General features: G+C 40.1%; 1 protein-coding gene across 2 annotated transcripts in view; it reads right to left on the minus strand.

Moving 5' to 3' along the window:
• The window catches only part of ITSN1 (intersectin 1), a 91,517-nt gene that overhangs the window by 7,588 nt on the left and 68,389 nt on the right, over positions 1 to 15,540 (minus strand). For both annotated transcript variants that reach the window (XM_035115543.2, XM_035115542.2), the window contains exons 29-34: positions 7,708 to 7,829; positions 6,978 to 7,084; positions 5,642 to 5,825; positions 4,618 to 4,716; positions 3,292 to 3,459; positions 1,563 to 1,775 (exon numbers count right to left, since the gene is read on the minus strand). In XM_035115543.2, the coding sequence (XP_034971434.1) occupies positions 1,563 to 1,775; positions 3,292 to 3,459; positions 4,618 to 4,716; positions 5,642 to 5,825; positions 6,978 to 7,084; positions 7,708 to 7,829 (893 nt within the window). The remainder of the gene's footprint in view (positions 1 to 1,562; positions 1,776 to 3,291; positions 3,460 to 4,617; positions 4,717 to 5,641; positions 5,826 to 6,977; positions 7,085 to 7,707; positions 7,830 to 15,540) is intronic.

Below are 15,540 nucleotides of genomic sequence, written 5' to 3' on the forward strand. Positions count from 1 at the left end.
AGATCCCACTGCTGTCTACTAGCATGGTTCAATTTCTATGTGATTTTTAGCATTCACAGACTTTACCATAAAGAAAGAGGGTAAACATATTACCAGACTGCACCAGGGAAATGGTATCCCAAAAACAAATCCAAAACTCAACAAAAGTAAACAAGAAAGGGGTGTTTTTCAACCATCTATGGCTAGTTAACAGAAACCTGTTAACACTTAACACAGTATAGCTTTTCTTTTGGATTAAGATACATATACTCATTGGAGTTACCTGCCTGAACCTTAGTTACAAATGAAAATATTTGAGAGCTTCTAGCCTGGGCTTCAATCCAGATAAAGCTTTGGCCTGGGCCGATATCCACACAACACTTTAGCGTAATGATGATAGAGCAGGGTGGGGACTCTACAGCTAGAAATGTCGTCATGTTTTTCCTTGAAGGAATGTGTCAATAATGCATTAAATGTCAGCTTTATTCCCACTCATAGCTAGTAGCAACCTATGCTTTTCTTTATTCACTGGCATGGTAAAAACAGGGGGCTAGCTCACATATTACATAGTAACTAAACCAGGGTTATTACATGCAGCCAATACATGATGGGCATGTCTTCTGAAACCTATTTGTTGCATTCTCTCTCTTTTTGATGAATTTATTTTTTTATTTGAAAATACAACGATAGCAAAAATTACACAACAAAAATTCCGCCACAAAAACTAAAAATACAATAAATCATATAAAAATAAATAAATACATAATACGAATCAAAAATTCATTTTTTTTACAAAAAATAGAGGAATTTCTTCCTTTCAAATAATTTTGTCCTTCCAATCACCCCCACCACCCAACCCTCCACCCACCCTATAGTGTTTTCCACCCTTTCATATATTTGTTGCATTCTCACTTCACATCTTTACATCATCTTTGTATACTTATGTGTGCACCTAAAAAAAGGGGCTATATTTAAGGTGCATCAAAACTTGTTGAGGAGAGTGCTCCTGTACAATGTTGCAGTCAGCTAGGAAGCTATTATTCCATTCCCCCTTCCTGCCCCCATCCCAGTTCATCATTGTGTCTGTTTGTTCCATCCTCACTAGGTTCTTTGAGGGATTCCGCCTTAGTTGCCACCCCCAAGGTTTTCGTACGTCTGCAGGTCTTGCTGTTTACTTGCATGTGCTGACACCTCAGCGGCCCTGTTTGACTACAGTCCTCTTGGCAATCATCAGGTGAGTTCACTGTTAGCATACATCAGGTGTGGGGAACCTTTGACTCTCCAGATGTTGCTGAATTACAACTGCCATCAGCCCCAGCGACCATTGCTAATGACAGGGTGAGGGGAGTTGTAGTTCAACTGCATCTGGAGGGCCAAAGGTTCCCCGCACCTGGTAAATATGCCTGGAAAGATCTCACTTCATATTGCAAAACAGACACATTTGGGGCGTCCATGTGGTTTTCCTATACAGAAAAATATACCCAAATAAGAAATCTCTTGCATTGCCTAAACACCTTTTTCATGTGAAAAAGTAATTGGATGTTATCAATATTTCTGAATTTCCATTTAAAAGAAATCCTTACCGTTTTGTACATTTTATACTGCAGGTTGGACTTGGGGCTGAAGACCTTATCTGTGCCAGACGAGCCGAGAGGTTTTATTATCTGTGTCAGCAGGAGGAAGTCGTTGAACAGAAAGCCATACAACTCCTTGTTGCTCTTGGCCTTGTAGAGTTTCCCACTGTGTAGAAATTTGCGTGGCCCCAAGCAGTTTGTAACAGAGTTAAAAACAAGTTGCTGATAGGAACAGAAAGGGAGGGGGAGGGGGGGAAACCACAACAAGTGAGATGAATAAAAATATACTTGTTCTGATACTGTTGCAGAAATCTGAGAGAATCTGCAGAAATCTGACAACAGCTTCAGTTCATTTGCAGGCATAATGATGGCTTAGTGCTTGACTCCCAGCAGTGAAGAGCCAGCACTCGGTGGAATGGTTATTCTGTTATTCCTATAATTATCCCTTTGCCCATGTAAACTTCAACAAGGGTGGGTTTACTTATGATGAGAGGAGGAGGAGGATTCTGACTGATGCCTGATTTTCTTCACTGGTGCTGCACATTTGTGTAGGAAGTAGGAGGAATGTGTAGACCTAATTAATGGCCGCATTAGCAGATCAAACTAAACCATAGTTTAGTGTGATTTCCACAAGTAGGAATGAAATGCCATGATCATTGGGTTCATGTTCTCCCCATCTCCTTTCCACACACATGCACAGTGAAAAGGGGGGAATATGAGATGGAAGCAGCTCATTCTGGCTTGTGTACTGTACCTTAACCCATAGCTGCCAAGTCTCCCGTATTCCCCGGGAAACCCCCGTTTTTCCAGCTGTTCCCAGCCAGAAAAACAGATTTTTTTGTTTTCCTCTGGTTTATTCTGGCGCGGTGGCCAATTTGGAATTGGGTGGAGCATGCTCAGAGGCGACTTTTGATGCTGCTGTGCCCAGTTCCAAAATGGCTGCAGCGTGACTTCTGGTGCGACGGCCATTTTGGAACTGGGCACAGCAGCATCAAAAGTCACTTCTGAGCATGCTCCGCCCAGTTCCAAAATGGCGGCAGCGCTACTTCCGGTCCGGTCCCTTATTTCTCAGGCTGGAACTTGGCAGGTATGCCTTAACCTGATGTGCAAACATGGTGTCAAAGATTTAAAATGAATTCACCTAGTTTAGCTGACCGTTTCCCTCCACTGTGCTGAATTGTAATCTGTACACTCTTTGGGGGCAGGGAGTTGTCTTGCTTTTATGCCACAAAATGCTAAAACCACAAGGCACATTGATGGGGCCTTAGTAAGTAAATAAAAAAAAAACAAATGCACAACAATTTCAAGTGGTGATTTGTCTGGAATGCCTGCTTTATACATTCCAGAAATTTCTCAATTGCCCTAGAGTGATATAGCTAGCAATTCCACTTTGCATCCTTCGTAAACAGAACTTGCTTAACTTTTCTGAATTCTGAACCAAAGCTAGATTTTGCAACATACTTTATTGGGATGGGGAGAGGGAAATTATGAACTGAATAAAAGCTGTGGTCCTCATTTCAATGCAGAAATGTTAAGTGACAGATGGCTGGTGTAACGGGTTCAAGAGATAAGTGGAAAGAGAAAATTGGCAGAAAAAAATGCCAAATGAAGAGCAGGGTGAATTTGTGAAGACTTACCAGCATCTCTTTAGCTAGAGAAGTTTATCAGCATTGTTTCATAAGCCATCTTTTCTGGAAGATTAGTAACTACAGTCTGATTCTACGTATTTCAGCTTTACCTCTGATAGTCCTTCACATTGAACGTGAGCCTGGATCCATTCAAGTCTGTCCGAGTTCTCCTTCTCACGCACCCCTTCATTAACCTGAGAACAAAGTTCTTCCGCTTTCTCCAAAGCCTGTTTCAAGTGGCTGTGATCAGGGTGATTTTCAGGAGTATTTTCTAATATCTGCAGGCAAATAAACTGGATGAGGTTCTTATAAAACTGCATATCTATTCCTTCTTAAGCACCTGAAAAATTAAATATATCTTTACAGATATAAGGAACATTAAGCACCCAAAGTAAATGTTATTAAATAAATCCTCCCCTAAATCAGTGAAAAGAAAAACATCATTGGCTCTTGATTGCCAAAACGCTATAAAGATTACTTCTCTTCAAATCAATCCCTTTTTTTCTTCTTCCCCGTGTTAATCTAATAAAAATGGAACATTTCATTCTGTTACACAATCATTTATTTAAAGAAAAATGGGCCTGATAAGTCCCCACTGGATTTTTTGCCCTGTAGGTCAGGATCTATCCTGATTAAACTGCATGCTGGAGGTGAAAAAAATGAGGAAGAGAACAGTCCTCTTACCCCAGGCTGCAAACAATTCACATAACTAAAGAAAACAACTTGCACTAAGAAGGGGAAGGATTTCTCTTTTGCACCAAGCGGTGCAAAATGCTGCAGCTAGACTGTTGATGGGAAAAGAGTATCGCCAGCAAATAACTCCCATGCTCAAAAGCTTGCACCGGCTGCCTATACACTACAGGGCAAGGTTCAAGGTACCTGTATTAATTTATAAGGCCTTTAACAACTTGGGTTCAAGATACCCCAGGGGCCACCAAATTGGTTATATCTGTGTCCAGTCACTGAGGTCTTCAGGGGAGTCACTCTTAGTCTACTGACTACCAGTCAGTAGACCCAGCAAGCAGTTGGCCTGCTGGGCCATTCTGGGCAAACCACCATGTTCTGAGCCCAATTTCATGTATGGAAAAGTTCGAGCCATGACCAAAAAAAGAAAAGAAAAGAAAAAGAATCACTCTAAGCATGTTCCTGGATCTTCCTTTGCATCAAAAATTCAGCATTTTGCTGTCTTTTTCTGTTGTCCTATAGAAGACACCAGAAGTTGTGCAAGGCACCCTGTTGAAAGAATACTGGCTTTTAATGTGCTTCCTATTCTTCCTTTGCATCCCCGGTTTGAATTCGGCCATACTGCACATCCTTATGAGTTAATAAGACTATAGAAATACGGATCCCATGCAAGAAAAACTTAAACTCTGACTCGGCTTCTTAACTATAGCAGTCTTGGCAACATATTTCCACACGTTAGCAAAAGGACTTACATTTTTAATTATCAGAGGATAGCGTGTTACTCGTTGCATAGGCTTTAGCAGAAAACTTGACAACGGCATTCCTTTACAGCGAGGCTCCATAGCTAACCTCTGAAATATTGAGAGCAAAGAATGTTGGCAGCTAGTTTATGAAGGTCAGACACAAGTATTTTTTAAAAATGTCCAAAGCACACTGTGGTCTCCATTTATTCTATACACATGTGGCTTCCTTGGAGTGGTGAGGACATGCAAGGAAGCACTTTCTGTGGCTCCTCGCCAGTTGTGAAGTGTTCTTCCTTCAGAACGTTGACAAAGGCTAGGTCTGTTCTCAAGGCCATAAATGGTCCTTTATGGTTGGAAATAAGCAGGCGGTTCTTTTATTGGCACACTTAAGTCAACATTTTTAATCCAAGTAGACTTTTTATTATGTGATCCTATTGTTTCCCTTAGGTGGCAGAGACAGAATAGTTTAAAAATGAGGGCTGGGTCGCAATTACTCGCTGTTTGTTGTATTCTAAGATTCTGTAAAACAGTTAAGCATATGCCTCAAGGGAACAATTGTTCAAGTGTTTTCAGGCCTGTGTTGGTATACCACATTTCTAGTTACAGGGTCTGTTGACTTCTGTTTCAGTGTATCTGAAGAAGTGTGCATGCACACGAAAGCTCATACCAATGACAAACTTAGCTGGTCTCTAAGGTGCTTCTGGAAGGAATTTTTTTATTTGATATACCACATGTTATTCAATTTATGTTATGTATTGTATTGGGAGGAATCATACTGTCTATAATGTGTAGAGCAGTGGAAATCCAGCATTTAACACCTTCCTGTATCTAATTACCTGTCAACACACCTGCCACTTTCAGCTAATCTCTAGTCAACTGGTCACTAGTAAAATATGAATGAAGAGAAATCAGTTAAAATGTGTGAAGCTGTTTTGGGTTACATTTCCTATATGGCTCTTTTTAAATAAAACAAACCCAGAAAGTAGATGTGCGAGTTTCTTTGAATAAATTACCACCGTGTATGTTTTCTTACTTTAACGAAGTCCTTGAACTCGGGGACTTCGTCTGTCTTCTGCTGGATGAGGGCTGCCCCATTCAGCTGGCAGCTACAGAATCGAATGTAAGGCTGCATGTGTGGAAGCTGTGCTGTCAGGATATCGCCAATCATTTTGACAGGCATCCTCTCTCCTGACATTTTCTTACGAACACGCAGTGCTCTGAACGCAAAACAGAAAAACGGGGAGAGATGTTGATATATATTCAGTTTAATACAGATGTACTATGTTTCCATATAAAAGCAGCAGAGATCTATTATGGCAGAGATGTCCAAACAGTAGATCGCAAGCTACCAGTAGATTCACCAGCTGATCCTGGTAGATCGTGAGATCCTTATTGTGTACAAAAGTTGTGGGGAGAAAGCTGAAAAAACTCTGTGCAATCCTCTCCCCAGAAAGCTCAACAACTCTGGGCACTTCCCTCCTAAAATCCACCCACCCAATGCTCCTCTTCCCTCCAATGACAATGGGTAGATCACTGCCAGTTTTTTCTATACTGGGAGTAGATCACAGTCTCTTGGGAGTTGGACATACATGCCTGTATTATGGTAATGAAACAATGCTGTATTATTGTAAATTGCTTTGAGATTTTTTTATTAGTATAAAGTGATATTGAAGTCAGATCAATCATACTATTACAGATTAGCCATCATTTACGCATTAATATAGAGCAGGGGTAGGAAACTTATTTGACCCAGCAAGTTAACTCTGGCAGGTGAGTGCGACAGCACACTTGTCGAGCTCCTGACACCAGATGATTGACATGTGGCTTGTCCCACCTGCCTGTCCCTTGCGTAGTGTGTTTCCTAAGCACCTAACAGCCAGCTGGTTATAGAGGATTACACGAATAGTGATCTCGCATTGCTTGTTTGGAAATGGCCTGCTAAAAATCCCCATCACTTACGAACCCAAGATCTGTACAGAAAGAAGAGTTTGCTTTCAAAAGGAGAAAACAAATTGCATGGTAGGTAGGATTCATAAGTCGCTGGAGTGTAATGTGTCTCAGTAGAAACATGCCCATTAAAAACTTGACTTTGGCTTCAAAATTATATCTGGTGGAAAATTTCGTAAATGCACACTGCTTCTTTACTGCACCATCATATTTTGCAACTACGTTCCACCTATGTACAGATTTGCACAAACCATATTCAGCCATCATCATGATAGGAAAAACCAGACTTAAGAAAAAAGCATTATTTTCAATCCCTACAATATATATTTTTTCTTTCCATGTGCTGCTGAAAAATGAGGACAATGAAGGAGAAAGCATCCAAATACGCAATTGGCAATAAAATGTTTTCAAAAGCAGCTTACTTCAGCAGTTTGATATTGCACATAATCAGCTCTTTCCAATTCACAAAAATCATAGCAACCTCTTTTTCTGTCAACAGCTCGGAGTCCATCAGTGGCTTCTGGAAGATCTGCAGATTCAAATGGACAATTTAGAACACACAATAAGCCTATTCACTGTGACTTCATTTGCAGCCACTGCTTTGAATTAAAGCTCTGCACTTCCTGCCTCATTCTGATCATTTGATGGAGTGAAACACAGTCAAAGATAAGCAGTTTTTAATTCCATTGCTTTTAGTGGAAGATACTTAACTCTCCCATTCAAAGCAACCAGAGCTCAATAGCTGTAACTGCAGGGGGATCATACCCACACCTATTAGAATAGTTGTGGGGGGGGGGGAACACAGGCTGGCTTCTCCTATAGGAAACAGCAATGAACTGTCAGATCTTAGCCTGTATTTTCTTAGACCTTTCCAAAAATACTGCCTTCAGAAAAACAGTGAACAAAAAAATGCCTTTTATTTTCTTATTAGCTTGCAGTCTCCTTCAGGGAAACTATTGATTACGGGATAACTGGGACACACGGTTTTGATTTCCAAAGTTCTCAAGTTGCACAATTCCCATTCCATCCAGCAAATGTCTCCAGAGCTCAGGGTTTCAAAAATGTCATCTTTGATCCCATTTACGATGAGTCCAGGGTGAGAAAATACATCAGGAGAAGTTGTTTGTTAAAAACATGTACGGTCAGCCTCACCTCTGTTACCAACTGCAAGTCATTCACATAGTTCTCTTCTGTTACTATGAGTTCGTGGATGTAGCCCTGCCGCTTCCTTTCGGTAGGTGTCAACATGTCTAGGAGGTGCAGATCAGCACACCCTGGAAAACACAAGGAAAGGAACCACATTGACTCTTTTGAACACTAACCCAATTCCTCATAAAAGGCGAGTTACGGTGCTGAGTTAACCATTCTTGTTATCTGTGCTACAAATAGCACAGAATGGAATGTGTGGGATCTCTGATTTATTTGAAGAGAGTATTAAAACTGCACCCAAGGCATAATTCTCTTTGAGGTGGTAGACCTGTGTTTGAATTCAACCGCTTCAGAGCGCAGGCTGAGGCTTAACATGTGTCTGAAGTAGCACAGGCTTACAATGTCAGCCAGAAATAGGTCTATTGTGCTAACCTATTTAAAGCTGACAAACTGAGCTTTAAGACACAGCAAAAGGTAAATTATAAGGCCTATAATTATATAATTATAGAACCACCTCCCTTGCATTGTGTTACTGAGACAGAACACCCTATGTAGGAAGGAATATTTTCTCAAGCAATTGTACACAGGATTCGGTTTTCAGTTGATAGCACTTTGGAAAGCATATTTTAACTGGTGATATTGATTGTATAATACTTTCATCAAATTTTGGACTGAATTTTTACACTGGTGCCCTGTTTTGCTTATCTAAATTCAGTTTTTTAATTTACACTGAGATTTTGCCATTCTTTATCTTATGCTCCCTAGAATGCTTAACTGAAGCCCAACCTAGAAAACTGCTAAATTTAAAAAATAAATAAAGCTTACATTAAGACTTCAGGGTGATCTCTTCTTTCTGATGTGACATGCAACTCATTTCCACCAGGATTTGAGTGTCATGCTTTTAGATGCCAAAGTTGAGAGCCTACTCTGGTTTACAGGCTTTAATAACTAGACAAATGGCCAACACCATTTGGGGAGAGGCAATGTGTGGTAGCGCACACTTTTGACATGCTGAAGGTTCCAAGTTCAATCCCTGGCATCCCTAGCTAATTCTGGGAAAGGGCCTGTTTGACACCCTGGAGAGTCACTGTAGATAAAAATGAGCTAGATGATCCAGTGATCGGACTCAGAAGAAGGCAGCAGCTTCATATATTCCCAAGATCCAAATCTTAAGCTTCACAAACACACAAATGCAGATCTTTCTGGACAGGTGCCCTATAGCTAGGGGAAAATGATATTGGAGCAATTGTTCACCTTGGAGCCCCATGTGTAAGATGAAGAGAGGCATAATATATTATTAAAATCTGTACTCATAGCAATAAGAGGCAAACCTCAAGCTTATGCCGATTGCTGAATAAGGAGGTTGTTCTTGTAGCATAAAAATCATGATAAAACGTATTTTGATTCAAAATGTTCCTCAGAGGCATTCCAATTCAATGCTCTTCTTTTTAAATTAAGATTTATTTAGGTAGCCTTTCTTTGATAGCGAGCTCTAACAATATGCGGGGAGGTGACTTTAGCCAAAAATACTTTTTAGAAATAGCTCATCTAAGTTGTTTCTTTCACAGAACAGAAGTTACAATCTCACAACAGTTTGGAGCCCCAATAACACACTGTTAATTTTAGGCAGTTTGAGTGGGGCGTTTTTTGCTCAAGTTGGTTGCCAGGGTATCAGTGAAATTAGCTCTACAACAGGCATCCCCAAACTGCGGCCCTCCAGATGTTTTGGTCTACAAATCCCATTATCCCTAGCTAACAGGACCAGTGGTTGGGTATGGTGGGAACTGTAGTGCAAAACATCTGGAGGGCCGAGGTTTGGGGATGCCTGCTCTACAAGGTCAGGGTAAGAAACCTGTGGTCCTCCAGATATTGAACTACATCTCTCATCATCATTCCTGGGTGTTGGCCATGCCAGCTTGGGCTGATGGCAGATGGAGCCAAACAACAAATGTGGGGGCACTAGTCTCTCTGAAGAAGCACAGTATCAGATTCATCCTGGAGGAAGACTTTGGTTGAAATGTACCATATTATTACTAGTTCTTCATCAATAAACCCATTCTGTTCAGTGGGATTTGGTTTGCATCTTTTCCACATGCATTTCTCCCCCTTTCTGATGCTGCCTCCTGCCTTTTGATCTGACAGTAAGGAAGCAACGGCAGCCCAATGACTGAAGAGTATTGCCTTTAAGTACTGTAACTAAAAGTACTTACTCACATCAGGTAATACACCAGCATGTCTCTTCCCTAGTATTGGCCTAATCATATACTATACTAATTCTTAATATCACTTTTAAGAAGTTTTCATCATTTTTCAAAGCAGCGTTTTCTTTTAAAAATAATAATGACAACCTATAGTATTTCAGCATAATGAGGGACAAGTTGGCAGTAGGGGGCTTTTCAGGACAGTTCAGAGATACTTAACTCATACTTAATAACCATGGCAAGCACGTGGACAGGAGCAGATTTTTGTAATACAGTCGGATCCCGAATACCTTGTGAGTCAAATGTTTTGGGTCCTGAACGCCGCAAACCCGGAAGTGAGTGTTCCGGTTTGCAAATGTTCTTTGGAACCTGAACATCCGACGCAACTTCCGTGGCTTCCGATTGGCTGCAGGAGCTTGGTTTCTGAACATTTTTGGAAATCGAACGGACTTCCGGAATGGATTCTGTTCGAGTTCCAAGGTACCGTTGTATAGACCCCTGATTTGGTGCCCTAAATACATAATAATTGTGGCCACTCTATCACCCGCCTGATCACGGCCTAACTTTGAGTAGGTCCCTGTATAAAAAGATTATTATTTTGTGTCCCGTCACCCAGTGTACTGTGCTGATGAGAAGGGCAAACTGCAGCAGATGCATTTCTGTCTCCAGCTGACATGCTATCCCACCAGCCTGTACTACTGCTGGAAGTTGGTGGGATCTGCTAGGCTGTCATTTTTAGAGGCAAAGCCAGATCTGGTTCTCACACGGCAGGAACTAGGCTCACTGATGTCCCACAGTTGCTGCTCTACCGTGAATGACTGGGTTGGGTTTTGATTTTAAGCATTCCCAGCCTTTGCAGCAGCAGGTAATAGGAAATTATTATTATGTATTCTGTGCCATCAGTGGACATGACTCCTGAAAGAGTTTTGTAGGTAAGCTATATTCTTGTTCCCAATGAATCTACAGTCTAAAATAGTAAAGAACGGTGTAATGTGGGCAGAAGCTATCACATTTACTTGAAGGTCAGTTGCAATTCAGAATAAGCACGAACGCAATTAGCAGCACAAGGACGCACAATGCTGTGCTCCACTAATTGACTCCCTGCTACGATGAAGAATCCATGTTGCGTGTCATAGGACTGTAGAGTTGGAAAGGACCTCAAGGGTAATCTACTTCAACCCCTTGCAATGCAGGAGTCTTTTGCCCAATGTGGGGCTCAGTCCCATGTTCTACTGACAGTCTCATGTTCTACTGACAGCTATTCCAGTGTCAGCTTGGCTTCTGGTATATGAGTGCCCTATATAGTGGAGGAGGGTGCATCTCACTAGAAGACCAATATGAACACGAGACAGGCAAATAGATAGATATCTCCTTGTTTTGCTTTCAGTTGTCAGTCCACAACATGGAAGTATCAAATACAGTTAAGATATTTTATCAGATAAAATGTTAGTGGAATGCTTGTCTTAGAGGAAGTGTCATCTTAAATTATAGCCACTTCTAAATCAAATTTAAGATAAAGTTCAATTTCTTGTTAAGCTACCTGCTAGCCATTTCACACCCTAACATTTAAAATGACTACCGTAATTTCCCTCCATAATATTGCTAGGACAGAAGAACACAACAGCTCTTACAGTAAGAATCTCGGGGATGTGAGGAAAGTAATTTAAGAAGCAAAACTCAGTTCCAACAGCAGCAGGTTTCTCTATTTTATTGTGAAAATAAATAACACATTTCAAAAATGAAACACTGTGTCATTTGTAAATGAAAAATCACAAATCACTCTGCCACCTCCTTTCCCCTCTTATTTAGGAATGCATCTCTTTCCAGAACAATAACCATCTCCAAGGGAGGTTAATGATATATATCAGGGGTGATTAATGTTCTTTGGGCCAAGGGCTCTCCAAGAGCTGCATGGTAAGATGGGTGTGGCAGAGGAAATTTCATATACTGTATATTCCTGCATATAAGACTACTTTTTAACCCAGGAAAATCTTCTCCAAAGTCGGGGGTCGTCTTATACGCCAGCTCGTATTTCTTATACGGCGAGTATATCCCAAACTCTCTATTTTAACTGGAAAAGTTGGGGGTCGTCTTATACGCCCAGTCGTCTTATATGCCGGGATATACGGGTATTTCATTTTCTTTCCATGCAAAGTCCGTCTAATACCTTCCCAAACACATTCCATTTGTATTTTCTTTTAATTTTTGATTCAATTATATTTTTTCCGAATAAAATAAAGGTTAGTAAGATAACGTATTGTGTCTTCCATCCAAAGTCAGTCTGTTTCCTTCTATTGGTATTTCCTTTTCCTTTTTTTAATGAATCGTCTGTTAACAAGTAGCACTATTAATAGCATACACAGAAGCAGCAACAAGAAATAACCAATTAGTTTAGAAGCCCCAGCTAACTTAAAAGTGGAGAAAATACAGCAAGGACAATCAGGGAGGCCCAATGAAAGTAATTAACCACAGAAAAAGTGTATATAGGAGCAAGGGAGAGAAAAAAATCACCAATAATTTAAAAAAACATATATGGCAATTTGTAATGAATGACAAGTTCTGTATGAATATCGTTTTAATAGTATTTCAAATATGCAAAATACTTTACAATCTTTTGACTTGCTCCATATTGTGGCACCTTAGAGCTCAATACACTTGACCAGCATAATTACCATTTCAATGGAAGGCCATATTCTTAGAATGCTGTTGGATGCTACAATATTCTCTTTTTCTGGCTGTCTTGCACTAATTTATCCAATTAATTTAGTAAACTTGGTAATTTGCTAGAAAAGAGACAAGTGATGGGATTCTAGAAATGGGAGAGACTCAACTTATAAAACTTCAAAGACCTGGAGTGGTTTCTTATGAACATCAGAGTGAAGCTAGAATTTGAGGGGCCCAGCTCTACCTACCCTTAGCTTTAATGGAGTTATTACCCAATGACAGTTGTGGGATGAAACCAATTGATCCATTGGTGTTGGCTCACAAAGTATGCTAGTTACTATAACTCGGGACCTTGTAAATTGACTTGCTCTGCCATTCTGGTCAACATGATAGAATAGTTAAGCAACAAATTACTGCACATAAATTCGGATTCTTCTTAAAAATGTCATAGATCCACTGTCAGCCCTTTTATTTTGTGGCCTCAATTGTTTTCACAGAAACATTCTCTCGCATCATCAGGGTGTGTGTGCAGTTGCAGCAAACATCTGATACTCAAAAGCACATTACCTCTGAACAGATTGTGTTCCAAAGAACTACTGTATCCTTACGGATTTTGATAATTTGCCCTGCATTACTTACTTTCTTGCTTCTGCTGACACAGAAAGCTGGAATTCCCTAATCTTGGCCCAGAAAACCAGTTCTTGTTTTCATTTTCACTGCTCTGGAGATGCAGCCAAGTGATTAAAAAAAATCCAGGTCCAAAATAATAGATCTTCTGCAAAACAAATCAAGCATCTCTTGCGTCTTTGAATTCACACACTCTTATGGGGAGTTCAAAGTCCATGATCTGAAGTAATCAGTTATTATTATTTTTATTGAAAGTAAGGAATGCATGGACCATTCAGATTCAGGTTAAATGGGCAGCAAAGAGATTTAATGTATAGGAGAGGGGAGACGAATGTTCAGTGTTCATAATACTCTAGAGTAGAGCCACTGAAATCACACTATGTTCCTATCCCAAGGCACACTTTCTGACTTCTTTTCTCTACTCAACGCATGCAGTTCATGGGTAACTAGTTTATCCATTCAATTCAGTTAGTTTTGATCACTGGCTTTAACAAAATATGCAACAGAACAAAAACAATGAAACAAACCAATAATCGGGCAGTAAAGAAAGGAGCACATACAAAAGGGCCCCATTGGTGTTAAAACTGCCCAATGTCAAGTGACACACAGTGGCAAACATGCTTCACATATCGGTGTAATCAAAGGTGGCTGTTACTGCAGCCATCCGTGCAAAAGTAGCCACTGTACAATAAATATTTTTTTTTTGTATTAGTGAGTAATTAATTTCTGGTGGTTGGACCAAAGTTTATGAACTTATAGGAGCAAATGTAGAAGTCTTCCATTGAAATAATTCCTGAAAAGGCCATATCATTGGATGAAATTTTGCTTTTGTAGAGCCAGGTCCTTGAACAAGTCCATATAAATTGATGAGACACTGTGTCTATTTTCAACATAACAGAAGATGCTTCTAGAAAATAACATTTCAGTTCTATGGCTGTCAATATATCATATGCACTTTGGTGACTTATGGCCAAACATGACCATTTTAGCCTTAACATAATTTGTGGCCTGAAGACTTCTGGCTCAGGGCAGCGGGCAAGTGGTGTTAAGCCTATGTGAGGGTGGGAGAGCAGCACTAAACACTCATAATAAAACCGAAAACTTTGTTTTGTTTAAATGATAGGGGCTTCTCACATGTTAATTTAAAAATATGTAAACATTAAACAAAAAAATCGGGGCAATGATACAATCTTGTTTCACTCCCTAGGTAGTTGGATCACTTTTTAATCAGCAACCCTATGGAAGATAACACTTATTCCCCATACTGTATCTTAATTGTGGCCAATGATCTGCAGTCAACATTGCTTTCAGGAAGTTTTTATTTTGATTTCTCAATCACATTTATCAAAGGCTGCCTTGAATTCCACGAAGGGAGCATGCCCTGATTGACATCTGCATTAATGCATACATGAACTACCAATCCTAGCGCAAGAGATAGAAGAATACCCAGCTCTAAAGCCTGCAGTTCCATCTGGAAAAACCCTCCCTCAGATTCAGCCCACATCTGAAGTTCTAACAGCAAAATGTTGGGATGATGCTTTGCCAGAATTTTGAGATGAACGGGCCTATAGTTTCAGGCTAGATTTGTTCCTCTGTTTTATTTATTTATTAAAAGTATAAACCGCCCTTCATCAGAGGATCACAGGACAGCGTACAGTATAAAAACATCAAAATATGTAACATTATAACGAATAAAGCAATAGATAAAAGGTTAAATGCTTACTTAGTCAAAGGCCTAAGAGAAAAGTTTTTACCTGGCACCTAAAGATATGAATGAAGGTGCCAGGCAAGCTTCCCTTGGGAGCATTCCACAAACAGGGGGCCACCACAGAGAAGGCCCATTCTCATGTTGCCACCCTCCAGATCTCTCGCGTGTTTGTATCAGAACAACATAAATTATAGACTGGAGGCACAAGTCCGAAAGAACAATTTCCCTTGGATGAATTCTTGCTGATCCATACTGAATTTAAATATTTTACTGGATTTACCAACTTTGACAAAATATTTGTTGGGAGAGGACTGTGTACTTGCTTCTGTACTTCATCTTATTAAACACAGAATAAAAATGATGCTCCCATGCCAAGTTTGAGAGGTTGGAAGTAATGGAGCTGCAGCAGCTGCAGCACCTTTCACCCACCATTCTAAGAAGTATGAGAGCAAAATCCAATCAGAGAGAGTTTAGTGTCTCTTCAAGTCCAGAAGCTCTTTTAGCTGTCATGCTTGTTTTCCTTTCTTTATTAACAGTTCCATGCCACCCTTCACTAAAATAGCACAGGGCAGTTTACAAAAAATAAAAATGAATTACATAATAATCAAAAGCATTAATAATCTCTCTCATAAATTA

The sequence above is a fragment of the Zootoca vivipara genome, chromosome 4 (assembly GCF_963506605.1).
Source record: "Zootoca vivipara chromosome 4, rZooViv1.1, whole genome shotgun sequence".
NCBI classification, from domain to species: domain Eukaryota; kingdom Metazoa; phylum Chordata; class Lepidosauria; order Squamata; family Lacertidae; genus Zootoca; species Zootoca vivipara.